The following is a 27,912-nucleotide window of genomic DNA, read 5'->3' on the forward strand; positions in this document are numbered from 1 at the left end:
AAAAAAAAAAATTTACTTACTCTTTACCAATTTTTTTTTAACTCTCCATGTTAAATTTAAAAATATTTTGCTATGATCTTTTTAATATAGGGGTCGGAGTAGAATTTTAGTTTATTTTAAGGGCAATTTTGGAGAATTGTACAGATAGTTTATCCACAAGAGGTCCCACCTTTTAGACACCGCAAGATTCTCAATCAAGTCATTGTCAAATCGATCCACACATCCTAAAAAAGTAAGCCAATCCGACGGCCATAATTGACTCACCACATATTTTCCCTCTACAGCGCACTAACAGAAAAATATCTAGTGGGCACTCCAGCTGGGTCTCTCTCGTAGTACTGACTCAACTATCAATATCATCGGATCAAGTGATCTGGAACTTCTAAATTTTATTTAACGGTAAAAAATTATCACAGCTTTTAAGGAATCAAAACAGATGAATCGTTAGATGAAATTTGGAATACCCGAATTACTTGATTCAAAAGATCCGAATTGGATTTCGGATCCACTTTGTGGGGATCTTTACAGATTTCCACATCTTAATCATTCATCATATACCGTGTAGTCATAAATTATTTATCTTTTTAATTTAAAATTAAACATAAATTTTATCTAACGAAAATTAATCGCACGATATACGATTAACGATTATGATAGAGAGATCCTTAAGAACCTCTTCCGGACCCACATCCGCAGCATAACACGTGGCAGTTTATACGTGGGCCCCAATCATCTCCCCAATACTTTTCATCTTCAAAACTACGTATGAGACCAGGTACTTTTCTCTCTCTAATCCAACCAGGTACTTTCTCTCTCTAGATTTTTATTTAATTTTTGGCTTAATTTGGATAATTTAATTTTGGGTTTAATTTGGATAATTTTTTTTGGGGGGTTATTTTGGATTGGTGTAGGTGGGAATTGCAGGCGAAGATCTGATGTACTTGCTGGTGGATCTCAACTACACACAAGATCATGATGGCCCTTGAACAAACAGGTTCGATTTTACAATTTTTTTAGTGGGAAATTCGATTGAACTTTTGATTTTTTTAAGAAATTTGATCTCACAGTTACTGCTTCAATTCTCATTGTGAACTTTGTGCTTGTCGAATTGAATTTTGATGGAGAATTATGGTATAATTAATTTGTTTTTCTGGTGGGCTTTAAATCTTTTTTGTGTTTTTGGAGTGTTTGGGAGCAGTTTGGTTGGTGTTGTATGATTTAATTTAGGTTGACTGGATGCAATTGGGGTAAAGTAGAAGTCTTTTGATAATGGGGTATGGTGTTCTGGGTTGTTGGGAGTGTTTAGAATTGTAGCCTCTGAATTTATAGGGGGATGAATGTCGTAGCATATTGTCGCCGTGATGTTTCTAGTTTTGAATTGAGATGCCAATGCTGATCGGTTTGTTTTAAATTCAGACAGCAATGAAACTTTCATCTTGCCCTCTTTTTTGTTGACAACCATGCTAGTGACAGATTCACTGCCCTGACCGTTGGCCTAACCCACATCTTCTTCATCTTATCTAAACATACAAAATGATCGGGAAAAAACTTTTAGGGGTAGGTTCCTTCAATTTTAGTTGTAATTGTACAATTCAGTTGCTATGTGTAAGTCCAATGGGGGGAGAATTTTTTTGTGATCAAGGTTCCATCGCAGTTGTACTTTCTTTGAGAGAAACCCACCAATTAATTTTTTGGTATTTTAGTGTATTAGATTTTCTTATGAAATAATGAGGTTTAGTATAACCGATGACTACATAGTGGCTTGGAAATTCATTGACCCCTTGAAGCTTGTGTACTAATAATTGAAAAAAGAAGACAAATAGAAATGAGTGCAATTGATGCTGAAACTATTTTTCTTTGTGTTATTCATTTTTTTCAATTAGGACATACCCTTTGCCGGTCTCTGTAGCAACCCAGCTCTTCCCTCGACCCAATTCCTTCTGTGGCAGTGTACCTGGCCAGAAATTCTATACTGAGTGTAGGTGTAAATAGCAAATAATAAAGAGCAAAAAAGAAAAAGCTAGGTATCCTGAGAGATGAAGTTCTCCTTTCTCTTTCCTGCCTCTTTTATTCTTGTCTGTTTTTTAGACATTGAAAGTTGATGGAAGTTTCACAAAACCTAGTTGTTCTCCTCCGCACTGCAACTTATGTTGCTTGCTTTCGTCTCATTTGTTTAGGATATTAGTAAAAGTTGTTCTTTCAGTTTAGCAGCTTTACATGTTACAATTTGATCGAAATTTAAATATTTGACCTTTGAAGAGGACTCTGAACCCAGTAGAGTAGGTTTCTCCTCATTCTGAAAGATTGGACCTTGTGTTCTTGGATGTTGATGATGGTTGGTGGCCAATTAACCATTTGCATCTTAAACCTCTTTTTCTTGGAGTTGTACATTGTTTCTACTAAAGTACACAAAAAATGTGATCTGTAAAGTTATAGTTGCTTTAATTTGGTTGCAATACTGCATGTTGTTCTGCAAACACTTTAAACTCTTGTCTATTCTTTGTTGTTTGATCTGCGGTGGTTTATGCCAGTTATCCATTGACATGGGTTTGTGTTTCGTCTCATTTTCTTTCTTTCCTGTTGCAGAAGATATGGAAAGGACCTGCGAGGCTTCCCTAAAATGCCTCCACAAGGGATTCCCGTACAACCTCAAGTGTAATGGGAATCCCATTGAAGGATTTCCAGATCTTAAAGATGAAACTAGTAATCATCCAGTTGGGGATGTTCCTGAATCAGACTGTCCATTGGGCAGCGAATTTCTTGAACCTCCAACTGGATGTTACAACAAACCTACCTACCATCATGATTTTGGATACTGGTCAACTTTCCATAATGACTCTCAAAAGGTGCAACAGTACCAGATGAATGCTTTTGAGAGCCAGTTTTATCCCTTTCCCATGGAAAATCGATTTCATTATGTTCCATTCAATATGTTTGCTCAAAGTTACCCAAATGACTTCCAGTTCCAAGACTTTCAGTATTTTGTGGTAATAGACTTTGAGGCTACCTGCGATAAGGATAGAAATCCCCATCCTCAAGAGATAATCGAGTTTCCATCTGTGATAGTGAGTAGCATGACAGGCCAACTGGAAGCATGTTTTCAGACTTATGTGAGACCAACATGCAACCAACTCTTGAGTGAGTTCTGTAAGGATCTGACAGGAATCCAGCAAATTCAGGTTTGTCCTGAACTGAGCCTGCCCTTATTTATCCATAGGAACAAAATACTGTGTAGACTTCTTAGAGGCTGTATTCAGTGACATTATCCTAATTATCTGACATGATACGTTCAGGTGAAACATCTTACGGGTCCATCATATGTTTTACATCAATGTTATATTTGCAACTGTTAAAGATAGGAATGTTGGTTGAGTAATTTGTGGATTTTTATTGGTTCAATTAGCATTGTCAACTGTAAAGTTGTCAATAATAGTAAATATTTTATTTTTTCCTTAATATGCACCTTCGTTGGGGTAGGTACTTTCATAAGCTATAATCCTGCTCCTGCTCTTTATACATCTTATATGCTATTGGCACAGCATGACTTTGCTATTTAGTATAGTTCAATTCTGGAAGAATTTGGATGATTATAAACTGCTGATTACTTTGAATCCTATGGTCACTGTGAAGATAAATTTTATACAATCAGCTTGGATTGAATTAGGTCAAATATTATATAAGAGGTGGACTATGTAATTCATGAATCATAGAATATATAGTAGTTCTCATTGTGGCTGCATGGAAGATTTTGCGACCATGCTTGTATCTTAAAGCTTCAATGTACTTGCCCACATGTGTCTATAGATACAGCATCAAAGGGGACTGAAATGGAGTAATTGGTATGAAGGGTAGATTGAGTTCGCAATTGATGCTGTAGCACTGTTCTACAAAATGAGTTTTTTTAACAACCAAGCACACTTAAAATCTATCACTCGGTATTAAAGTGGTTTTCTACCCAAAAAGCTGGATAGACGGCTCTAAGAAGTATTCTATCTTTCTTCTCCCTGATTTTCGTCTCAAGCTGAAGATTTCTTTTCTTTTCACTATAACAAGACATGTAGGGTTAGCTGCATTTTCTGTTACTATTGGGATTACTCTTCTAGGTTGGGGGCCTTTGGTAGGTGACTGTACTACAGTACTATAATCTAATTCACTATATAGAAGGTTATTCTTTTATCGGGACATGGTTAATTAATCTTTGGCTAAGGGACATTGTTTATCCCTTGCTTGGGTGGACCTAAATGTTCTCTATTTTTTTACCCTCTGATGCTTATGTTAGAAAGTGGATTTGGTGATGACCTGGATGTGATTTGCAATAGTTCTGAAGTGTTACAGTGGTTGGAGAAAAGTGAATTCCTTGTTAGACCATTCTAACATTTTTATATGATACTATACAGCATATGGTAATTCTGGATTGTGTTTGTGTGCCATTAAGACCTGTGGTAGTAAAGCACATTTTGTCATTCTCATGTTCAAGGTTGCCTGGGTGTCCATTTATAAAACAGTAATAGATAAATGATTTCATGTTGTTAATTTTGAAGATTTGTTATGTTTCTCCCTTTCAAAGACTGCTAAGCATTTTGTGGCTTTGATTTGGAAAGTGAGTTTTGTATGAAACTATGGCCGTGTTTGGTACAAAGGATTGGATTGGAAAGGATAAGTCACTATTTTCAAGGCATGCTGAAAGAAGAAATGTAAGGTTTGTGGCCAACTTGGGGGTAGGAGAAAGATTACTCAAGAAGAAATGTTATCATTTCCAATCCTCCCCAGGATTAGAAGGGAGAAGTTTGTTGGTGCGAAAGGCTGGCTCGATACAAGCCAAGATGGGTGGGAAGAGAGTCCCACATCCAAGAAGGACAACAATAATCTAAGGTTTAAATTTAGGTGTTCCACTTCTAATTGCACCGAGGCCTTTTGAGATAAAACCCACACTTGAGGTCCATTGGGCTTGATATCAGCCAAGGGATTGGGCCTAGGTGGTTAAGGTGGGGACAATATCGATGCATGGCCGTAATTATCCGCTACCTTCAAAATACATTTAAAGGGTTCTCCATTCCAATCCAATCCTCTATACCAAACGAGGCCTTTATATTTTAATTTGTTTTTCTTGTTGTAATGGCATGTTTTGTGGGTACTTATTTAGAACCATCTAAGTCTCCAGAGCTCACCACATTCTTAGAGTACTGTATGTGATGGAAGGGAATTTGCAACTTTATTTCGTAAAATTGTGTTATTAGTGTTTCTCTTCTTCCTTTACTATGATCCTCAAAATTTACTGATGATGAATATGGGTATTGGCAGGTGGATAGAGGAGTTACCTTAAGCGAGGCCCTCCTAAGGCATGACAAATGGCTTGAGAAGAAGGGAATAAAAAACACCAACTTTGCTGTTGTGACATGGTCAAACTGGGACTGTCGGGTCATGTTGGAATCCGAATGTCGATTCAAGAAAATTCGAAAGCCTCCGTATTTTAACCGGTAAGAAATGCAGATAAAAGAAACTAGTGTTCATTGGAGTTGTGTAGTGAATATAAGAATACGTTTTAAATAATTTTTATTATGAGTTTAATATGTACGGAAAACACATCAGAATATGGTCTCACGTTTGCGTGTTGATTTTCTCTTGATAGATGGATCAACTTAAAGGTCCCTTTCTGTGAGGTTTTCGGTGGTGCTAGGTGCAACTTGAAGGACGCAGTTCAAATGGCAGGCTTGGCATGGCAGGGCCGTCCTCACTGTGGCCTGGATGATGCCAAAAACACCGCTCGCCTGCTTTCTCTTCTCATGTGCAGGGGTTTCAAATTTGCAATCACAAACTCACTGGTCTGGCAGACTGCTGACCGTCCTATGACAATGAAGCAATCCCCCGAGCACATGTCACCACCACACCACCCTCTGAAACTGAAGGAGATGGGTGTTCCCGTATTCCATTATCATCACCCATTATGTTTCTGTGGGGTGAAGAGCAGCAGAGGTATGGTCCGCAAGCCAGGGCCAAAGCAAGGGAGCTTCTTCTTTGGCTGCGGAAACTGGACCGCCACCAGAGGATCCCGTTGCCATTACTTCGAGTGGGCATCTGCATAATCGAAAGTAAGAAAGAAATTCCTGATCTTTCGAGATCTTATCCTATGTGCTTTTTCAAAAATTCTTCTGTATAAAAAAAAAAAAAAAAAAAGAAAAAAAAGAAAAAAAAGACGACTGAAAAGGGGTAAAAAAGAGAAAGGACGGAAGTAGGGATTGTCTTTGTGCGGAAGTGAAATATGGCGCATTTAGTCGGCTCAAATTGCTTAAAATTATGCTTCTGCCAAATATTTAAGTACTCCAAAAAGGGAGAGAGCTTGAACCTGTAAAGCTGACTTTGGTGTTGACAGACAGGAGAGCTATTTGGGAGTGAATTTGGGTAGTGATTTTAGGTGGTGATATTGCTTGTGCATGCATGCCTGAGAGGTCAAAAGGGCATTGCCAAATTATCTTAAATAAACTTATGAAATAGGGGACACTTTGGGTTTTCTGATGCAAATTTCTAATGGGAATCTCAGTAGAGTTGATGTCCCAGTTTGCTTGCTTGTTCTTATTTCGTTGCGGTTTTCGATTGCTCGATGTTCGGTTGGCATGGCTCTGTGTGTTGTGAAACCAAATCATCCCCAGGCAACAAACAAACGCATATTTAATTTGCGCAAAGGACCATTCTTTATGTTTTGCAAGTCTGTTTGGATAACGGATTTTATAATTTTAAGGGAATTGAAGTTAAGTAGCAAGGAATGGTCCATAAAAAGTTAGATAAAGGGGATTAGGATTTGGGAAAGCCCTTCTAGAGCATTACACAGTTGTGTGAGATATTTGTAAATGACTCTTTTCAAATAGGGGGGTTTGCAAATTTCTCGCACGTGCCTTCGCAATAATGTTTACGGAGGGAGTTTCTAATCCCCGCTATCTGCGTTTTGTAGCATATTTCTTACTAACTTGGCTTAAATCTCATGAGACTTGTAAGGGAAATTTTATTTAAACCCATGTAGAGATAAAATTTACTGGGTTTTATTTCAACTGCTCGAACGGAAAGGGAGTTGTATACCCTTGTTCGAACGGTTCAGATGTTCAGACGTTGCTCAACAAGCTTGTCATGCTCTAATTAATTCTTCGTTGTGAAATACATCCCCCGTTATCAAGATTCAAGACATTTTGGTTTATTTCTAAACTATTGAGTTTGAAGCGTTTATTTCTAAATTAAAACTTTTTCAAAGCTAGAAAATTTCGAAATCTAATTACAAGAAGGTACGATAACAAGTTTGCAGTTAAGAGAGGGGACTTCTAGTTCTACTGAGGCCGAGGGGATTTAACCTTTCACTTGCACATAACTCATTGAGGACGATATAAGAAAGTCATGTTCGAATCCCACAACACTCTCATCACGCCAATCTTTGTTTCTGCCTCCTCAAATGAAACGCCGGTGGCCATAGACGGGTGCGGAAGCCTTGTTGATCTTCTAGCTTTAAGGTCTTTAACATCCACGACATACGCCCTCAGCTCTTCCAAGTTCCTACCGTACCATTGGCCGCGCACCTGAAACACCTTTCCTATTCCGATCTGCTCTCTATTTGCACCTACCAGCACAACAGAGTCACCTTGCTTGCACTGTGCAAAATCTGCAGAACTGCCAACTGTTTCTACCACGTTATTCTCGGCTACCTCTCCAATACCAGGTCTCAACATGATTTGAGGATCTCTCCTCGCATTTTGTTGGGTGGAAGCATCTCCACCAGGACTATCGGGGGACACGTTGGACCTTTGTCCTCGCCCAGCTTGCCTTTCTGGCAAAGCATTGTCAGCCTCTGGTGTCGCACGAACATCCTTAGCTGTGCGGGCTAGCCTGGCTTTTCGATTGTTTAACCTGCGGACACAAAACAATGATTGTTTTCATAACAAGCAAACCCATCAAAATATTAACAGCATTAGGATACTAAAAGTAGTTTTAAGCAATGCCATGGGGAAAACAAATTCATCAAAAATGAGGATGGCTTACCAATTTTTTAGCTGTGCGCATGTAACCTCGGAACCCTGGATAACACAATAGTACATTTCTTCGTCACATGAGGTTTGGTATTGTTGTTGATATATTGTGAATAAATACATCATACGTTATTTATAAAGTTTGAAGTATCGACTTACATGAAAACTTAATTTCTCAGCCCATGATTGTACTGAGGCTGCATTTCGCTGCATATCAGGTTCATCCAATAGGGCTCTCTCAACAAGTTCCACCTGCATATCATTCATTATTGTTCGTTTCCGTTTTCTCCGCTGCTTTTCCTCAGACGGAAGAGTTTCAACCTTTTCATCGTCTGGGGTTCCCCCATATCCACTTTCCTTCACGTGTGCACTCGACTTTGGAAATTCACTGTTTTCCATCTGATCAACAGCATTTTTTCCTCTTGTTGAGCTTGTGTCTGAACCACTCGTTTCAACATTATGAGCTTCTCTTTCATACACCCTAAAACGTCCAGATGCATTCCCGGATAAACCTTTGTCTTCCTTGACATCAACTTGGTCCGCATCTTGAAAATCAGAATTCTCAGACATTTCCTCAAGGTTAGCACTTCTGTTATTAAGATTAGAAGGTTGTTTACTCAATAATGGCGGCGAGCATCCTCCAGTACTCTGAGCCTCCTACCAGGAATCAAACTTTACTTTCAGGTCACTATGTTGAGAAATAACTACATCACTGTTAGCAAACTCCACTGGCCAATATATTTCTCTTAAAATATTGAATAAAGCATGTAACAGTGACTATTAATGCCTATTTTAAAGATAATAATCCGTTTGTCTCCCCAGTGCTACGAGTCTCTTGTTAAATTTTAATTGTGCTCGTGGAGCATACCGAAGTAAAAATTGAAGAATGTGGCCACACAATGCAAGTATAACTACCAGCATTTTCAGGCTACCTACCTGATGATCACTGATGTTGAGTTTAGCGAATTTATCTCTATACATTGACTCCTCGTGTTTCTTTGCCTGCCAGCATCATTGTTTGGAAACATTCAAACATATGTAAGGGGTAAAGCGAATAGGAACAATTTCTAGAAATAAAAGTTTTACCTGAACTCGGGTTTCTTCAAATTCAGCCGAAGTGATTAACGATTGTAATTGCTTAGAGAAAACCCTAACATGTAAGTATGAATAAAAATAAGCGATGCTACATAACTAGCGTACTGAATTATAAAAGTGATAGATAAAGCATATACTAATCTCTATTTAATCATTGTAACATCTATCAAGTAGATTCCATGTAAAGCCCATTATACAACTACAAGACCATTGCCAGCACTGCGTGCGAAGACGATCTTAACAGGGTGAGGTCAAATTCTAGCATTAATAATGGATTAAGAGGCTACGAAAATGAAGCACGGTTGAGAGTAAATCACCTTAGGAGCTGTACGTCCTCCTCATTCAAAAAATTGGGAATTAATGATTCGGCATGACTTAGCAACGAACCTACACACAGAATTTACTTGTAAGGAAGGGATTTACTTCTGCAATTATGTTTTACAGAAAGATTATTCAGGGATCATTATTACGTAGATTTCTGCAAACAGTTGCAGCTTTAGGAGTATCAGAAGCAAGGGAAAATCCGGGCAATGTGTTCAATAAATCCATTTGCAAGTACTCCAGAAATTTGTTAACAAAGTGGTTCCTCTCCTGTTCTGTAAATTAAAATAGAGAACTCCATTAGTATGACAACAAAACAATGACATGTACCAGTTGAAGTTATTATGAAGAATTACAAAATCAAGAACCACCTTCACAGACGGTGGGAATGAAACAATGGAGATTTGCAATTATTTTCACAAATAAGGCTGTTCTCTGATGTGAATAAGAAGCCTGAGTCACAATACTGGGAGTAACAGGAAATTCTAAACTTGTTGCATTTAGTTGGTCAACTGATGAGGATACATCCAAAACCCATCCAGCTGTTGCAAATGAGTCATACTCAATACTGCCATCTTCTTCCTTTAAAGGGAGTTCAGAAGAACACCAACAGGATACAAAATCTCCATGTGGGAGCAAAAATATTGCAGTGATCACTTTAGTCTGGAGGGACATACAAAAGGCATAGTAAAACAAATTTTCATTGATTAGAAGCTATTTAATACAAATGCACGATACGAGGTTCCTCAAAAAAATACAAACGTATGATGCAAGCACACTAGATGTATCAAAATTATGCGGATAATGCAATGGTTTGTAATGACATAAGAAATTTTAGCTTCTCCAAATGTTAGAGAATACCGAAGCACAATGATGGTACAATAAGAGTGAAAAATAAATAAATAGAAGCAAAGCATTACTGTGTAAGAGGATAACAAAAGTAAACCCAGACGAGAGAGAGATGATTATAGCTTACAAAGTAATGTGTCATGTAGGATCGGAAATTTGAATCATCGGAAAATATATCGGCTAGGCGCATTGCATTGAGTTGCAAAAGCCCCACCGGGTAACTTCTATCAGGAAATGCAGCAAAAGATCTGGGGTCTTTTCCAAAAGCAGTCTTCATTACCTCAAGAACCTGCATCAAAACTACTCAATTAACAGCAAGCAGCTAGAAAATTAAAAAAATGTTCTGGCTGATCAAAACCAACGTTCCTGAGAATTCATAAGATGGAACAAACACTAACCTCCAATACAACAGACTTTGCCAAATCCAAGCTTGCTGGCGAGCTGGAAACTTCATCCAGGTAAGACATACTTTCTGCTTCACTAAGGCTCAATAGCTGCAACAAGGATAGCAGTGACTGGTTTAGTTAGGATTTTGCACATGGGTATACATTCAATAATAAGCTGTCCTAGATTTTAAATCAGAATAAAAGTCCTGAGAATATTTAAAGACAGATTTTCATAACTAAGACTCACCATTGAAAGTATTTTAGCCTTGAGCCTAGATACAGCAGCCACAACTCTTGCAGATGTCGCAAACTGAGGCACGGCATTTAGCTTCAAGATGGCTTGAGCCAGAAACAGAACACCGCCTTTTCCACATAGTTCCTGTGCAAATCCAGAAACAGACTACTTACTCAAATACAATTCCATATCATTGGGTTTACAACGAAATAGCGTAAAGCCCAAACCCTTAATCTTTAATAGCACCCATTCAAGACTGTCGTCTATGGAATTCCTGATATATTCTAATACTCTTCAACTTTATCTCATTATTGCAATACTGAATTCTCCATTTCTCCCTCTTCAGTACCGGCCCTAACTAGTCTACGTACAAGTTCAGTTAACAGAGTGTCTGGTATCATCTTCTCAGGAATCGTCTGCTTTCAGTTTTGACAAGACTCACCTGTTTTCACTTGTTTTTCTTTCCCCCTTATACTACAAACTTACAGACAACAGAATCAAGATTGTTCCAGCGAAACATTTTTCTCCAAACTTTAAGAACAGAGAGATCTTGTTTAGAAACCTTATTCCTGAGTAATCGTTCCCGAAACAACTTTTGTTGGCACAGCAATTGAAGAAACTGTAAAGAGGCTTCGCATTGCTGGCACAGAAAGTGAACTATTTGCTCACTAGTCAAACTTGATTTTGTACAGAAATCATCCTGTTGAGCTGACAACTTGATCTTAAGAAACTTCATGGAAACACAAACTGCTCCAAAAGCTGCATCCATAAACACATCAACCTGTAGCAGACAAATTTTACAATCAGCAAGATCAATCTGTAGCACAAGAATAACTGGAAAAATAAATATGACGACCACAACTACTACCACTACAACAAAAAACACAAACACAGAAGACTGCAGAATAATCCCATGACCATGAAATATATGGCTATAAGAAGAGCTTATAAAATTTCCAATTAAACACCGTTTCTATGAATAGACGCTTGAAAGAATCACTTAAAGCTAATGTTACCTTAGGATGTGCAAGCAATACTTGAACAAGATCTTGCCATTGCGAAGATATACAAACGGTTAGTAAATGTAGACTGCATGCAACCAGTGCAGATTGCATCAGGGGTGCCATACCAAAATTATGATTTTTCTGCATCAAGAAAGCAAGTCTCAGTAGAGATAAAGGGAAAGGGTATTAAATCTTAAAGGTAAGGATTAGGGAGAACCTGTTCATAACCACCAAAAACAATTAGTATATAAAACACCAGGTCAAGCAGCTGCTCTGACACTTTTACATCATCCAGCAGAACCTGAAACCATGAATGATATTGTTGTCTCATTGTCATATCTTATTTCCAGAAGAGTTTTCAAACTGTTTGAAAGATAGAAATGAAGCAATCAGACTTCAAACAAAATTTCATTAAAAGGACTGGAATGAGAGGATGAAAGTTTATGCAACTACCCAGAAAACTATTAATATCACATTTGTGTGCCTCCATTAAGAAAAAGGTTCTAAGTGCTTCAAACACCAAAGTTCATCAGTTCTGGAAACATTTATGGAGTTACATTATAATTTATAACTACAGCATACCCTATTACTCGAAATGACAAGTACATTTTTGTTTTACGTAAAGTCAGAGAAGCTACTGGCAATCCTTTATACGTGGACATTAAATTACCCCACCCTTACACTAACTTACAAAAATAATCATCAGCCACGACATTGCATATAGAAAAGAGTGAAGATGTCAACTTTGCTTATAGAAAAGAGTGAAGATTTCTTATTGAATGTTTGCCTAATGCTACAGATTATATGAAGTTTCACATCGCTGCATCAGAATTGAATAAGCATACTACACAATTCTTTTATGCGTACATCGTAAAAAAGGAAATGCGGACAATAAAACAGAAAGAGAATAAAACTTGGATCAAAAGTACTACAATCAACCTGTTCAAGTTTGGCATGTCGAGGTGCTAGATCACACAAGGAGTGCAAAAGCCTGATACCGCATGATAGGTATTTGAACAGAGCTTCATCTCTGTCAGATGACATAAGCACTGCAATAAGGTGCAGCGGAAGAAAGCCCGCAAGTTTTTCCACATCAATCTGAAAAATAACAAGATTTTAGAAATGACACATCTATAGAAAGGTCAGGATACAAAGGCATGGTATGAAAATACTAACAGTATAATTTCTGACCTTTTTTGAAATTGATCCTTTTTCAGTAACATACTGAACAGTAAAACTTTCAGAGTCCCTCGGTAATTTATTAAGTTCCTGAGAGTTAATCCCATGTAACTCCTTCACTGCTGAAACTAAGTCAATAACCTGTCCATGCAAATAAAATAATACTTATTCATGCAAACAGACTGAATTTGGAAAGAACAGACTAATTGGTTGCCTAATTAACAAATTCGTGTCCTCTCCTTTTCCAGGCTATCCTTGCTTCTTAACTCTAGTGGTCTATTAGAAATCTCAAGATTCTTCCATCTTGCTTAGGGTTTGATAAAAAAACTAAAAAAAAATCCATTAGAACTATTGGATTAATAATAGGCCACTTGGATTACAAATCCAGGGCATACAAGACAATGTGAATATCTGGATCCCTAATGAACAGATAACCACAAAAAGAAAATAAATAAATAAATAAATTATTCAGAGTCAACTATTAGTAGTTGAGAACCTTACTTGTGTAGCACTACATGACGCTTCTTCCTTAGCATGTCTCATTCTACAAAACCTACGCACAATAAGGGAAAAAAAGGAAATATAAGAACATTCATGCTCAATGGAGTGAAATTTTACCGATGCAACCTCCAAGAATCCGTCAGATTAAGCTTGTGAATGTGTTTGAATGCACATAAACATACCGCACATTATATTTGGCGTAACCAAGATTTGAAACTCAGGTGGGCAGGATTTTAAGCTAACTTTTTGCTTACCTCAACGGAGAGCATTGCTAAAATTTTGGAACAATATAAGTTGTTTTCATAAATTTCAGAGGTTGCAAACCTAATTCAAGACTTTAAGGAAAACTCAACAGTACGAGTAAATTTTATTAATAAACAAAAAAAGATACACCTAGTCAGGGGGACACAGATGCCTTACGGCCGTTACCCCTCAAAATGCATATCTATACATAAAAAAACAACCGAAACAATAAAAAGATAACGAACTCACGAACAAAATATCAATATAACAAACAAAAGCGCAATGTTATACAATGTAAAACTATTTAAATGCTGCCCTCCTCATCTTCAAAGCATCAAAAGCATCAATCACCAAATCCGTATCAATTCCATCAGCAAATTCTTTTTCAATATAGAGAATCACACCACCACACTAACCTAGTGATCAAATGCAAAGTCATTAGGATTCATGAACTTAGCATGTGAACTTTGAAATACGACTAAATTATTAACTAACATAAGACCAAATCGAAATCCATAATTTCTAATTCCAAGTTAAATAATAAGCACTCCTACAATAGTTCCTAATTCCTAACCCTAAAACTGAATTTCATACTAAAACACCCCAATTTCAAATTTGATTTTTCGAAATTAATTATGATATCGATTAAGGAATATTAAAACCTAATTCTTACATCAGAAAGAATAAAAATAAAAAACTAAGAAAAAATAGATACCTGGGTGCATCTGCAGCGTGTTGTCGACCTGGGGAGTGGCTCCGTGCTGCTGCTTCCGACTGGCTGGAAGAAGTCGGCGGTGGCTGTCTGGCTGTTGAGCGAGTGCGCCGCTGGCTGACAGGCTGAGAAGCGGTGAAACGTAGTAGAAGAAGAACTGGAAAGTTGTAGTCGCTGAATTCTGAGCGTAGAAACTAAAAAGAGACAAGGCGGGCGCAGTGGTCTCTATCACTAATTTTTTTACCATCACTAGTTTTTTTATTTTATTTTTTTATTGGGATGGGCCTTTGTTAATATTACCTATATTTAATATTTTATTTAGCCCAAAAAAAATGGGCTGGGCCTGATGGGGGACAGTAACCTTTGGATTCTCTTTTCTCGAGAGACGAGATAAAGAGTAGCAAAATAACAAAGATTTCCTGAAAAAGTAGTCATCTACAACCACTACAGAGCACCTGACCATTATTTTTTGAAATTGATCATTTTCGAATTCTTTCTCGAATCCACCAAATCAGATGATTCGGACTATTAAAATTTGATTCAAAAATTAAAGTTATTAGAACTTTTAAAGTGAGCCTCTGTTTGTAACCGTTTGATCAAATTTCAATAGAGCGAATCATCTGATTTGATGGATTAGGAGGAAGGGATCCGGAGAGGATCCCTTTCCATTATTTTTATATGAAACTTGTATTAAAATAAATATATTTACCACAAACGGTCTTTAAAATTGACAGACAACATTAAGATGGACTATGAAATTAAAAATTAAACAATGTAGTTCTAGAAATAAGTGACTCAAGTCAATGTGATATTTCTGTCACAATTCTATAAAAAATTATGTTATGTGATGATGTGGCACATAAATAAGTTGCACAAATCTAATTAAATTAGAAATAAGTTTAATAATTCAATAACTAATTAAAAATGTTGTAAACCCAAAAACTCAGTCACACAATCACCTTTGATCCCAACGCACGCTCCTTTACCTCCATCTATGGTAGCCTCTGTCATCTCTTCTCTGAAAAACAAATTCTAAAGACACCCATTTTTACACTCTTTGATATTGGACGAGGATCGAGACCACCTTTGGTGGTAACTTGAACAGGCGACGATTGATGTGACATCACCGTTAACATTTGGGCAATCGACAACCTCACGACCTTAATCTCGAAGAGTTTGTTGTGCGCTCCCTCGATGATCTTGTTGATGCGAAAAACGGCAAGCTCTGCCTTGATATATTTCATTGGGCAAAAGGTATTTTGACAAATTTTTTAGTTAATTGCTAAATTAGTATACCCACATCAGCACATAATAGAACTTTTGATAGAAATGTGACAGAGGGACCACATTAATCTGTGATACCTATTTTCAGGAATTACATTGATCGATTTTCAATTTCAATAATATCTTGATAGTGTGGGTCAATTTCAAGGACCATTGTGATAAAAATTCCTAAATCTTATGAGACCTATTTATGTGCCACATCAGTATATAACATAATTTTTTATAGAATTGTAACAAAATGACCACATTGATTTGTGACACCTATTTTCAAAAACTATATTGATCAACTTTCAATTTCATGGACCATCTTGAAAGTGTAGATGAATTTCAAAGACCATTTGTGATTAAAAAAAAAAAAAAAAAAACCCCCTTAATAATATTTGCGGGTGCTAGGTTTTAAAACTATTGCAATTACAATTTTAATGATCATTTTATGGAATAATTGAGTTGTGACTTATGCGTGGAGCGGAAGTAGTCTGCTTTGTAGTTAGTAACTAAAATTCTGAAATCTTGGTTCTTTCTGACCACCCAAAAAGTAAGACTATTTATTATGTTCGTTGACCAAACCTTGTATGTAATTTGACTTAATCCATTACCATCATTTCCAACCAAAATAAAAACAAAGTGTTCAGAATAATTGGGTTATGGTCATGATTGAGTTTACGAGAAAGTGATTTGGCCAATACAATTACACCCACGTTTACTCTGTTGCAAGAACTTTAAAACACATGATTAAATACATTGTTTTTCAGGATGTGTGTCAATCGTTTGCACACGGGTATCTCCAAAGTTCAAATGTTGCCAAAAAGAAATACATCAATGAATACGGACTTGAAGTATCAGATAAGTATTCGGGGTGTTTCGAGTGAGTATTGGGACATCCAGTATGGATATATCTGACGACACTCACGTTCACGCGAACTCATATTCAACAGAAGAATGGCGATACAATTACTTGAAACGTTAAAAGGCCATGAAGAAAACAAGAGAAACAAAACTTTTATTCAAATTAGCAAACCTACCTAACATGTATCATCAGTACATGGGAAAGTAAGGGAGCCTGTGGCGGCCATTCTCCGTAACTCCGGCCGCTCATTCAGAACCCTGTGTCATAAACGGAAAATGCATAAAATAACTACGAAGAATCACAGGACTAGATTTACGAAGAGGAAAACTATACAGCCGTTGGATTATGAGTCAGGTTGCTCAGTTTTCACTGGGGCACCGGGTGAGGATGCACAACTCCCATTTTGAAGGTACAGGCTGCTGGCCACCATAGAATCACTGACCAAGCCTACATCAACGTTGTCGAAGTTGAGAGTGCCTCTGAGCTTTCGGGTACTGAAAAGGGAAATTAATGCATCAGAGGAACCATTATTTAGTGACAATTTACCTTGGTTAGTCTCATTCATAAACTAAAAGCATACCCGTTCAAGCGGTTGTTGATGGCAGTGAGATCTTTCGAAGGGCTCTGATAAGCATGAGTACTCTCCCCAACACAAGCATAATAGCTTTTTGAGCTATGTGATATCAAAGCATCCATCTGTGAACAGTTCAGAATCAGATTCACAGACGTTCGGAATCAGATTCAGACTTGAAACCTATAATTGATTTCTTTGCAGAAATTAATTAAACATAATGCAAATACATTGAGAGAATCTCAACATTACTACACTATCATGATCCCAAGAGTCTTGAAGACTAGCCAAAGGATAGACGTGATAGTATCTTCAGCTAACAGTACATATTTGCCTGAGTTAAACGATTGGCTACCATGTCACATAGAACCATTAGCTCAGTCAAGCAACATGGTCCATGAAATACGCATACAGTATCCCGGAACTCTTGAAATAAAATGTTGACCTTATATTGCATACTTGGTAGATAGACAGACCTTAGTAGCCTAATGAAAACATAAATGAGACTATACTTTCACTGAGATGCAGATAGTTGATGTACATCTGATATATACAAATGGTATGACAATGAAAAGAATGGAATCAACAAAATATTGACATGATTTCACTTGCATCACTTCAATCTGTCTCTATATTGCATCCGAAGTGGAAAAACGAAACTGAACAATCCCTTGGCCAAATTGAGAGTCCTGAGACTTAGAGCCAGATGCTCATAAAGTATGCTCAAAGTGAGAATTCACACATGCAATATATAGCGAAGTCCTAAGAAATACACAGAACACTTTGAGCCAAAAACAACATACTAGACTTTTCCCTTAATAAATTTATATAACCAGTTTGTATCTCATGGACTTGTGTTAAGGCCAATGGGCTTTGAGGTTTCACAAACGAAAAGAATAAGAGGCTGACACATCAAATGTTCACCAAAAAAGGGCATAATAGAACTGCAATGTTGACCCATCAAAGACTTGAGATTCAAAATTCCAGTAATATAAAACTAGTTATGTTAAATAAGTTGCAGATTAAAACGTATTGAACAAGTTACCATAACTTTGCGTTGAACATGAAAGATGACCTCTTTTATTTTATGAGGCGACGTGTGTGAAAAAGAAAAATGGAATTCCCACGACTCTGGAAAACTAAACAAGTACCTTAGATGATCGCAATGGAGAGACGTAAACATTGTGCACTGCAGAAACTTTCTTTGGAGACATATCAGGAAGACTAGGAAAAGTAGATACTTTAGGTGATCCAGGGCATGGAGCTAATTGGCCAGTAAAACAAGATGAGCTTATTAGGGAGTGGTAGACATGATTATCCCAAAAGAAACAGGAAATACATTAGGCAGTTACACATACGTTTTAACAAACACATACCATCATTATTGTTGTTAACTTCAGGAACCACGTTAGCTCTTGTAGTTGCTGTAACAGCAGGTCCGAGCTCAACTAGCAGGGTCTTCACAGAAGGTATGAATATTTCATTGTAAAATGTTATGATATCCACGTGTTCCTGTGCGGGTCTCTGTAACCAAAACATAAGAAAGGTTGGGATTTATCCAGAAAACTAACAGTGATAGAGTAAATATTAGGCATCGTACCCCATTACGGCGTGGTGAAGGCCACTCAACAAACACGCCTCGAAAAACTTCCGGTTTACATTGTGGTTGCTTTCTGTAGTTGTATATGATTTCCCTAAATGTCAGATTTAGTTGAGAAATCTGCAACCAGAAAACCGTGAGTAAGAAAAGAAGATTATTTCACAGCATTGCATAAAACTGTTGAAAGTAATATCACACCTTTGAAACTCCATAAAAACAACAAAGGATAATCTGATCAATATGGCGGTTGAAAAAGAGAGATGTCCGCTGAACTAGTATTTGTTGAAAGAGACGATAAACATTCTCTCTTATCTGAGACAGTTGCATTCTTTCAACCATACCATTGATTCTGACTGCCGCCAGCTTGTTTATCTAGATAAAGAAATTTATGGTTAAGAAGAGGATAAATCCTGATAAGGCAGAGTTATGAGGTCATGTGGTTAAACATGCCTAATAAACTGTTATTAGTATAAACTACAGTCTACAACACAAATCCTCTCCAATCAGGAAGACTTTCTACAATTATTTACAGGAAAAATAAATAGAGAACTAAATTCTTGGACTGCCTCGCACCTTGCTAAAGAAAATACTGATTCCAGTTTCTGCACATGTTTCCCCTCCACCTCCTGGATTTGGTCGTGTTGGACTGCACACATGAATATCAGAATTATATTACAATTAAGAGAACAAATGAAGCAGTAAGTTGCTACAAGAAATTGGATCTATTAGTTCCAGGGACTGGAGGCATACCTGGCAAATGCAGATTGTAAAGGAGGTGGTGGCAGCTTTGACTTAAGGTTACTTAAGGCCAGAAGACGATCCTTCACAGGAGATGTAAAGGAATTCCGCTCCAGCAATATACTCCTATAGTCTGTGCAGGATCTCTTTGGAGACCTGATATCCCCATTCTGACCTGAAAAACAATGAAAATATCAAATCACCACTTCAGCACATCACTATATCATCAACCACCAAGTGGATATAAATCCATTTCCATGTACGAACACTAACCCACATAAAAATGAAGGACAAAACTACAACTTCATTCGAGAAGATATATATATATATATACATGTGAAATAAATACCTAGTGAAGTCTCATGCTTCTGTAAAGAAGGTACTGGAGGCAACCCTCCACAAGGGAAGTTAATATTCATGGCAATTGCATCCAAAGATGGCATGGGCTCTGCTAATAACCCGAGACGATTTATTTCTGCTGAGAGAGCAGGTCTTGCAACAGTTAAAGAATTATACATCGAGGAACCCTTCTCCCATACCATGCTTTCCAAAAGTCGTTCTTCCAATGAATTCAGATGTCTTCTTAATTCTCTTGGGAGAGATTCCTCATGTCTAATGAAACTCTCTATCACCTTGCTAAGATCAAAAGCGGTAATACCGGTCCTCTCTAATACTGCTGGAAACAACATTGTGACAGTCTTATGTGTTGCCAGGACTAACTCTGCAGAGCAGGCTAACATGCATCTGTGAAACCTCTCATTGGTTAATAAGGAGGTCAAATTAGTTGCATGCAGTACTTGAGCCTCTGCCCTACACATTGCTTCCAAAACTCTATAATAAAGTTTGAGTGCTTCCAATCTTCGTTGCTCCTGCCAGATGTTGTCCATGAGGTTTGCACCTTGCAGGCTACCAGTTATGCATCGCTCTCCCAGGGCACTATCTAGAAATATGGCCTCCAATATAATTTGTGCCCTGCGTATCACATCAGTAGTAACATCCCTATCACACGATGCCAGGAACCCCTCGAGCTCAGCTGAGGGTTTTGACGGAAGCGGAGAAATAAAGGTCCGAAGCCACTTTGCAGTTGTCATTGCAGTGCTCACAGGTGTAGCCACCATCTTTGAATTAGCACCACCATTCACATGAGATGCAGGAGAGCGATGGGGAGAGAGTGGACTTATAATTGTCTTTGTTGGGGAAGCTATGGAATCAAATTTCCTCTAGCATAATAGAATAAATGAAACTATCAACAAACTCCTCTACACAAAAGTGAAAGCAATGGGGAAAAAAGAATTTAAAATAACACATGTATGGTCCTGAATAGTGGAATTTATTAAAAGCATACCTTCACACCAGCTACACTCATGGATCCTCCTGAAAAGCTCCCTGAACCAAGTAAGCTATCGTCCTCGTTGATGAAGACTCTCTCATCAACTTCACCCTTATTCCGAATTGCATCATCGTAATTTTTTTCTAGAATATCTAAACTGGACGACAAAGATGGTTCCTCCATGAGACCTTCAAAGTACGTCAAACCATCTGCATTCACAGCATCATATCTCAGAATTATTGATAAATGACAAAAGAGCATAGCAGAAAATTTCATGCAAACCATATTCTTTTGAGTTTTGAATCAAATCATTGTATATAGCAGAAACTTTTGATACAAACCTGGATCCATATTCTCTAGATTTTCAGTTTTACAATCAGACGCCGAAACGGGCTTCTTCTTCAAAATATCTGCTATTAAACCATTAGCCATTTCCATTGTTATTCTCAACTCATCGTCTGAGGTGTAATAAGTGTTGCAAAGACTTGCAAGCAGGTCCACACCTTTGTTGCCTTTCCTTGCTGAATTAGACACTAATCAAATCAGATCCGATAGAATGCCAAAATTGAAAAAGAAGAAAGAGGAAACACAACAAGGAAATGATCAAAAGCAGAAGTAAGTTTCAAAAATTGAATATCCCTCCTTGAAAATGAAAGGGAAATCATTATATACAAAGTGGTGAAAATATTACCAAAGCGTGTTGAATCATGGATGCTGAACTTTCTGAAGCGAACAGGGACGTGAATTATTAAAATTCCCTGTAAAAAGGAAAACTGAGCAGTAAGAAAACCTACATGTTCAAGTAGGAAGCCAAAAAGGAGATATGTATATGGGTAGAAATATTACATAATATATATGTATATACACTTTTCACACTTCTAGGAACCTATTTCTTGTTTACTGTAAATTGAAAATCTATTAATTTCATATCATGCAGGATACTTCAAGTAACTGATTGGGATCCTAGTACCACAAACTAACAAAAGTAATGCAGAAATGCAACTGACCAAAATTGCAACCAAGCCGTTTGTGCAAGTCACCAGGTCTTTAAACCGGCTGAATACGTGTACACGAAGGGCCAAAAACAGCAACCATCCAAAACGATGATACTCTGACACATAACCAGTTCCACCGGCAACAGCTGACTGCTTATTGGCATTTGTATCACTTGTCAAGAATAACTCCCGATACGCACGTTTGTAGTACCTTGAAGCATTAAATTTTTAGTATAGGACTCTACTAGATTAAAACCTCTCAAATAAATAAAAATTGTGTCTGAACAAAGTACAAAAAGCATATTTGTTACGCATACAATGAAACATCCAGCATAATCTCCACATAAAGTGATGCAATACCAAATATAGTCACCCATACAAGGTTTGGATCATCTCAATGCGATTAACAATCTAGCTAGTCTGATTTAAATGGTAATCAAACTAAGGAAAGTTTTTAGTCATATAATGTTATTTTCTACTAAAGGTCAGTGCAAATCATGAAAATAAAAAAGAAAGGGATTTCCAGACTGCACAGCTGTACAATGACCTTGTAACATTTAGATGGGTGAGCAAGGAAAACCACCCATGCAGGTGCTTAGTGATTTCAGTGTACTCCATTAATATTCATGAAACTGCACAGATTAAAGGGGGTGCTCATACGCTTATACAATCACCAATGGGGTGTTTAATGATGTACAATAGGTTTCAGCCATGTACTCAGCTATCCTAAAGATTCATTAGAAACACTGCTTTGGCATATTTTTCTTTAATACAAGCATATTATTTCACAACATAACATCGCCAGGTTTTCTTTTAACATACTAAAGAAGAAGGATTTTCAATACAAGATAAGGTTGAGATCCAACAAATTATAGCTATTTAGTCAACCTCTTCTCTTTCTTTTTGTAATCAAACATTAATTAATCTATTCCAAGCCCTAGCACCCCTGCCAACCATTCCCATTACAGCCTGATAAACATCTTTCAACGTCAAGCCACTACCAACAATTTCAAAATCTGACCTCAACAGACATGTACCACTGCTTACTTAGTTTCATCCTAACTACAGATAGCTCCCAAAACATAAGGGAAACTTTTAAGCGAATGAGGAAAAATTCTAAAACCATCAGATAATATTAATATCAGGCATAATGGCGCAAAAGAAAGTAACTCACTTGCTTAACAGGCTCAAGTACACAAAATTTGCCTGCAGCTCTTTTGCCTGACAAATTCAGAACTCAAATCATGAGCAAAGGATCAAGTAAGTATAAGAAAACAGAACGTTGAAAGACATAAAAACACGGCTAATTTCAAAGCATAAACTATCTCTGACAAATTAATACCTCAAGTTTGTTTTCCCAATCTACGCCATAAATATTACTCAAAATTGAACCAGCCTTAATAACAAACTGAGGAAGCTCCTTGAAAAAATCTACAATGCTATAAAACAACCCCAAAAAGAAGAAAATTAGATGACAAGAATTCATGAGCAGCTAATTATAAGCTAAAGGAAAGAAAACAGATTGGCAAACAACATACTTCAGCTTCGTAGCTCTCAAAATTTGGAAGAGAGAAAATCCATTATCATCGGAGCTCTTCTGAGAATTATCCGAATTCTTGTTGCTCAATGTTTTCACAGAGTACAAAACAAAGGCAAACCAGATCCGTTCTGCTTCTTCAGGCTGCACAAAGAAATGCATTTAGGTTAAAACCAAAACCAGAGCAAAACAAATATTCCAGCAAAAGGATCCTATAAGATATCACCTCAGACCTTATTTCACCGTAACTTATTAATATGACAACAGAACGAAAAAAACCAATACATACTGTTCCGTTGCCAATAGCTGACGCATTTGATATTAACAGATGTTTGGTTTCTTTGAACAGTTTCGCAGCTTGTGTGTAAGAGTTCTTGTCCAACGACAATACATTCTGTAGTCAGAAACCATATAAATACACAGAAACTAAAATCAAGAAACGACAACAGAAACAAAACAGAAATTCGAAAAGTAAATAGAAGAACAGTTTGTAAACTAAACTTTACAACCAAAATGCCATCTACTACAAGAAAGAACAAGACGATAAATTCGATCACAATCAAAAGGGGGGAAAAAGTGGCAACCTTGCACAAATCAGTAAATCGATCTTGGACGGGCCCTGAATCGCTGCTCTCGGAATTTGAATTGTTGGAAGCTGAAACTTCAGGCTTAGTATCTTCCATCTTCACCATAGCAGGTGGACTCATCTACACCCTAGCTGAACCAAACCAAAATTAAAATTACAAAAGTACAAAACAAAATTGAAGATTTGAAGATGCAAGAATTTGAATTGCCAAAAACAAACTACTTAAAAAACCCCCAAAATCCCGAGATTTATACCCAAAAAAGAAAGAAAAGTTTCAAAACTCAGAACACCAATTCTCACTGTACGTTTACCAACCGCTGTAATTGATCTCTTCAGTCACTCGAACAAACTTTCGCTCCAAAAATTCACTAAATCTACTTCGTAGAACAGACCATTAAGCTTTAAAATAAAATTAAAAAAACAAAAAAAAAATCTACTTCGTAGAACAGTCCATCAACAAGCAGAAAAAGCATGACAAAAATGAAAAATAAAATCCAAAAAATTGCAGCTTTAAAAAGAAATTAAAGTAAGAAAAAAAGCATACGAATTTTTATTCCGAAGCGAAACCCGCAGAGATCTACCTATATCTGATCCCTTTGTCGGAGCTCTCGGAGAGCAGCAGATCTGCCAATGTTAAGCAAAACAACGGCGTTCTGTTAAGCGGAGGCTCTCTCTCTCTCTCTCTCTCTCTGTGATTCTGGAACTCTTTCTCTCTCTCTCTCTCTCTTCCTCTTCCTTTCTCTCTCTCTAAATTCGTTTGGTTTTAGGCCTCTTTTTGGGGAAACCCTGCATATGGTAGCGCGGGAAAAACAACATAGCATCCCATCATGACTCACATACATACATACATACGAAACATCCGTGGCCAATGGCGATGGGACACGTCATCAGGGTTAGGTGCTTTTTACCGCCAAAATTTCTCACCGTTACGTCTGACGAGATTCGCTGGGCGAAATGTAACGATTCGCGTTTCTGCCGTTACGGCCCGGGTGACGGAAGGGTAGGACTGTTGGGGGATATTTTAGTCTCGTCGTCTCTCTCGGTAAAAGCGAAGCGGCCCGCGGCCCACGTGTGGGAGCGGTGGGGCGCACTTTGTTTATGTCTTCTTTCCGACGGGTCCCTTTCCAACATCTCAATGTCGTTTTTTTTTTTTTTTGGGCCCACTCAACAGCCGGCATTTTTTATATGGAAAATGCTAGGCAAACATGGAAGTGGATCCTCTCCGGATCCCTTTCTTCTAATCCAACAAATCAAGAAATTCGGGTCATTTAAATTTAATTTAATAGTTATAAATAACAATTCACTTTAAAAATTATAATAACTTTAACAGTTGGATCAAATTTCAATGGTCTGAATCTCCTGATTTGGTAGATTAGGAGGATCCCTTTCCGGCAAACATTACTCTATTTGTAAATTATGTGATGTTTTATTAATAAAAAATAAATACGTTCATAAAAATTTTAAGCAATAATTTGATTATCAACAATTACGTCATATAACATTATCTAATTCCTTGAAACCTAGAGAAAATCTATAATTTTTAAATGGGATTTTTTAACATTAATCCCTCAAGAAGATTGAAATTTAAAATAAACCTAGTGTTAGAATACAAATTGATTATAGTCCCTTGATGTGTCCTTAATTCAAAATAAATAATATGCATTTTATTTAATGTCTCCCATTAAATATTTAAATTTATTAATATACAAATTTTAATTTGTTTTTTTTTAATTTATTAATTATATTTAACATTCTTCAAACTTGAAAGACTCAATTAATGTACCTAAATATATGTATCGAAATGTATTATATTAAACTCATGTATTTAAATATTAGTACCGAAATGTATTTTCACATCCCCGCCCGGGGCGGATCACTTCCTAGGCCCGCTCCACCACCGTAGCACGATATTGTCCGCTTTGGGCTTACCATTCCCTCACGGTTTTGTATTTGGGAACTCACGAGCAACTTCCCAGTGGGTCACCCATCATGGGATTGCTCTAGCCCCCTTCTCGCTTAACTTCGGAGTTCCTACGGAACCCGAAGCCAGTGAGCTCCCAAAAGGCCTCGTGCTAGGTAGGGATGGGAATATACATTTAAGGATCACTCCCCTGGGCGATGTGGGATGTTACATGTATGAACTGAAATATATGCACCAAAATGTAGTATATTAAATTAATGTACCTAAATGTGTGTACCAAAATGTATGCACCGAAATGTTAGTACAGAAATGTATTATATTGAATTGATGTACCTAAATGTTTTTATCAAAATGTATGTACCGAAATGTGTGTATCTAAATGTATGCACCGAAATGTATTATAATGAATTTAATGTACCTAAATGAAGAAGACAAAGTATATCGAAATTTGTTGTACAACAAAAATTAGTTTATCTAAATGTTTACAACAAAATATATTACGATAAATGAAATGAAAATTATAATCATAATGAAATAAAAAGAGAAATAATTAAAAAGTGCAAATGTAATTAATAAATGAGCTTATTAATATATAAATGGACTAAAATTATATTTTGATCTTACTCATGGTTTTAGTCTAAAAGTCATCTTGACCAAGGATTAGAATAAAGTTTCTATTTATAAATTGGTATTATCTAAATTCTTTGATTTTATTTATATTTTGTTTTGCTAAAAAATAAACTTCATTTAAAAGGAAAAACTTTTGGTACAACCAGTTTCAGTATAAACAAATAAGAAGAGCATTAGAAGCAACGGTGGGGATACGTCTATGCCAAAGGGCCCACATTCGCAATAACATCTGCTAGGACGTTTACTTGCCTAAAGATATGCTTCCCTTTGATACAAAGGAAAGAGAAAAGCTAACCATTGAATGTCCTCAATTATTGGTCTTAAATCTTCAAGAAACGTTTCATAAGTTCCATACCGCATCAATAACAAGTTTGGAATCTCCCTCCATGCAAATCTGAAGGAAGCCCTTTTGTTTAGCACACCTTGAAGCATCCCGCAAAGCCTCTCCATCCCAGCATTTATCGATTGTAACATCACACGCCCTTAGATCCCAGTTCAAGGTAGGTCTAGCACTCTCGGGGACAAGGGCGGATGAGTGGAATAGCGAATAGCCGTGTTTGATAACACATGAAGGTAAAGATTGGTGCATTAGTGGGTCACGGCAACTTTTTTGAGCAGTAGTGGTGGTCCTTCCCTTAAGACAACTTTTACCAAAAGTCTATAGATCCTCCGGTAAGAAAATACGACTATACGATATGGGTCAGGGCAAAAGAGTAGAGGAACACCTACGCAAACTTGGAAATGAGACTTTTAAGAAAAAATATGAAGTTATTGGAGCTAATCGAAAACTTAGCACAAAACCAAATGTAATGGTGTTTCAAGATTGATGCAACCAACCCTACTTAGTGAATACGGATTGATTGTTGTAGTGGTGGTCCTTCCAAGATAAGGGGGACGAATCAAGGGTTACTCTTTCTTAAAGAGATAGCGTCGGAACAAAGCAGGGAAAGAGTGACACAAGATATCTCACATTTTCCTATAAAAAAAATAAAAAAAAAATAAAAAAATAAAAAAACAAAAAGGTGTCTCGCATTCCCCGCATGAAGAGAGAGGAGGAAGCGATCAGATGCGCTCTCATATCAAGGCTTGGTTTTCATTTCGCTTTCCGATCAAAGCCATTTTATGCCTTTCTCTAGTAAAATTTCCATCCATCAAGAAGTCAGCTCCCTTATTTTGACATGAAAAAATAAAAGGACTAATTGGATTATTAGTTCCGGTAGTAATAAGAAAGTCGGAAACTAAACCCGTGATAAAAAAAAAAAAATTAGGTACAAAATTAAAAATTCTATCAATTCTCCTTTAATTGTTAACTCGTGAATCATACATGTGAGTCCAAAACATA

General features: G+C 37.0%; 3 protein-coding genes across 8 annotated transcripts; 1 reads left to right on the top strand and 2 right to left on the bottom strand.

The window, feature by feature from the left end:
• Positions 1 to 761: 761 nt before the first annotated feature.
• LOC137748526 (uncharacterized) lies at positions 762 to 6,554 on the top strand. 3 transcript variants are annotated; one of them, XM_068488692.2, is made up of 5 exons: positions 762 to 802; positions 912 to 994; positions 2,587 to 3,179; positions 5,302 to 5,477; positions 5,630 to 6,554. In XM_068488692.2, exons 2-5 carry the CDS (start codon positions 973 to 975, stop codon positions 6,081 to 6,083), a joined length of 1,245 nt encoding a protein of 414 aa, XP_068344793.1. In that variant the 5' UTR covers positions 762 to 802; positions 912 to 972; the 3' UTR covers positions 6,084 to 6,554. The 3 variants fall into 3 exon arrangements, with proteins under 3 accessions (XP_068344793.1, XP_088537394.1, XP_088537391.1); XM_088681268.1 differs by having other exon boundaries at positions 762 to 775; XM_088681265.1 differs by having other exon boundaries at positions 773 to 802; positions 2,590 to 3,179.
• Positions 6,555 to 7,101: 547 nt separating this feature from the next.
• Positions 7,102 to 14,767, bottom strand: LOC137748525 (sequence-specific DNA binding transcription factor ATNDX). The gene is made up of 18 exons (XM_068488691.2): positions 14,535 to 14,767; positions 13,577 to 13,628; positions 13,088 to 13,216; positions 12,836 to 12,994; positions 12,114 to 12,197; positions 11,909 to 12,037; positions 11,455 to 11,673; positions 10,905 to 11,036; positions 10,670 to 10,765; positions 10,399 to 10,560; positions 9,794 to 10,085; positions 9,572 to 9,697; positions 9,419 to 9,488; positions 9,093 to 9,156; positions 8,943 to 9,008; positions 8,166 to 8,663; positions 8,020 to 8,054; positions 7,102 to 7,887 (listed from the first exon to the last, which is right to left on the bottom strand). Exons 2-18 carry the CDS (start codon positions 13,616 to 13,618, stop codon positions 7,356 to 7,358), a joined length of 2,835 nt encoding a protein of 944 aa, XP_068344792.1. The 5' UTR covers positions 13,619 to 13,628; positions 14,535 to 14,767; the 3' UTR covers positions 7,102 to 7,355.
• Positions 14,768 to 16,794: 2,027 nt separating this feature from the next.
• On the bottom strand, positions 16,795 to 25,090 carry LOC137747292 (retinoblastoma-related protein). Of its 4 annotated transcripts, none has more exons than XM_068487379.2 (19): positions 24,601 to 25,090; positions 24,018 to 24,147; positions 23,723 to 23,827; positions 23,435 to 23,577; positions 23,239 to 23,335; positions 23,071 to 23,117; positions 21,909 to 22,107; positions 21,593 to 21,659; positions 21,243 to 21,422; positions 20,917 to 21,110; positions 19,921 to 20,791; positions 19,584 to 19,746; positions 19,407 to 19,479; positions 19,032 to 19,205; positions 18,834 to 18,953; positions 18,610 to 18,757; positions 18,385 to 18,497; positions 17,243 to 17,358; positions 16,795 to 17,156 (listed from the first exon to the last, which is right to left on the bottom strand). In XM_068487379.2, exons 2-19 carry the CDS (start codon positions 24,138 to 24,140, stop codon positions 17,006 to 17,008), a joined length of 3,084 nt encoding a protein of 1,027 aa, XP_068343480.1. In that variant the 5' UTR covers positions 24,141 to 24,147; positions 24,601 to 25,090; the 3' UTR covers positions 16,795 to 17,005. The 4 variants fall into 4 exon arrangements, with proteins under 4 accessions (XP_068343480.1, XP_068343478.1, XP_068343479.1 ...); XM_068487377.2 differs by having other exon boundaries at positions 24,018 to 24,151; positions 24,601 to 25,088; XM_068487378.2 differs by having other exon boundaries at positions 24,018 to 24,151; positions 24,564 to 24,807.
• Between the last annotated feature and the right edge of the window lie 2,822 nt (positions 25,091 to 27,912).

This window comes from Pyrus communis, chromosome 2, assembly GCF_041283825.1.
Source record: "Pyrus communis isolate YQ-2024b chromosome 2, ASM4128382v1, whole genome shotgun sequence".
Lineage (NCBI taxonomy): Eukaryota > Viridiplantae > Streptophyta > Magnoliopsida > Rosales > Rosaceae > Pyrus > Pyrus communis.

Excerpts from the sequence above, each read along its gene's own strand:
- LOC137748526 (XM_068488692.2), top strand. The coding sequence starts at position 973 with ATGATGGCCCTTGAACAAACAG. Across the intron at positions 995-2,586 it reads GATGGCCCTTGAACAAACAG|AAGATATGGAAAGGACCTGC; the intron begins GTTCGATTTTAC and ends TTCCTGTTGCAG. Across the intron at positions 3,180-5,301 it reads CAGGAATCCAGCAAATTCAG|GTGGATAGAGGAGTTACCTT; the intron begins GTTTGTCCTGAA and ends GGGTATTGGCAG.
- LOC137748525 (XM_068488691.2), bottom strand. The coding sequence starts at position 13,618 with ATGAGACATGCTAAGGAAGAAGCGTCATGTAGTGCTACACAA. Across the intron at positions 11,037-11,454 it reads AACGATTACTCAGGAATAAG|GAACTATGTGGAAAAGGCGG; the intron begins GTTTCTAAACAA and ends GGATTTGCACAG. Across the intron at positions 9,698-9,793 it reads CATTCCCACCGTCTGTGAAG|AACAGGAGAGGAACCACTTT; the intron begins GTGGTTCTTGAT and ends TTTAATTTACAG.
- LOC137747292 (XM_068487379.2), bottom strand. The coding sequence starts at position 24,140 with ATGAGTCCACCTGCTATGGTGAAGATGGAAGATACTAAGCCTGAAGTT. Across the intron at positions 21,423-21,592 it reads CCATGATTCAACACGCTTTG|CAAGGAAAGGCAACAAAGGT; the intron begins GTAATATTTTCA and ends TGTCTAATTCAG. Across the intron at positions 17,157-17,242 it reads ATCAACAACCGCTTGAACGG|TACCCGAAAGCTCAGAGGCA; the intron begins GTATGCTTTTAG and ends TTCCCTTTTCAG.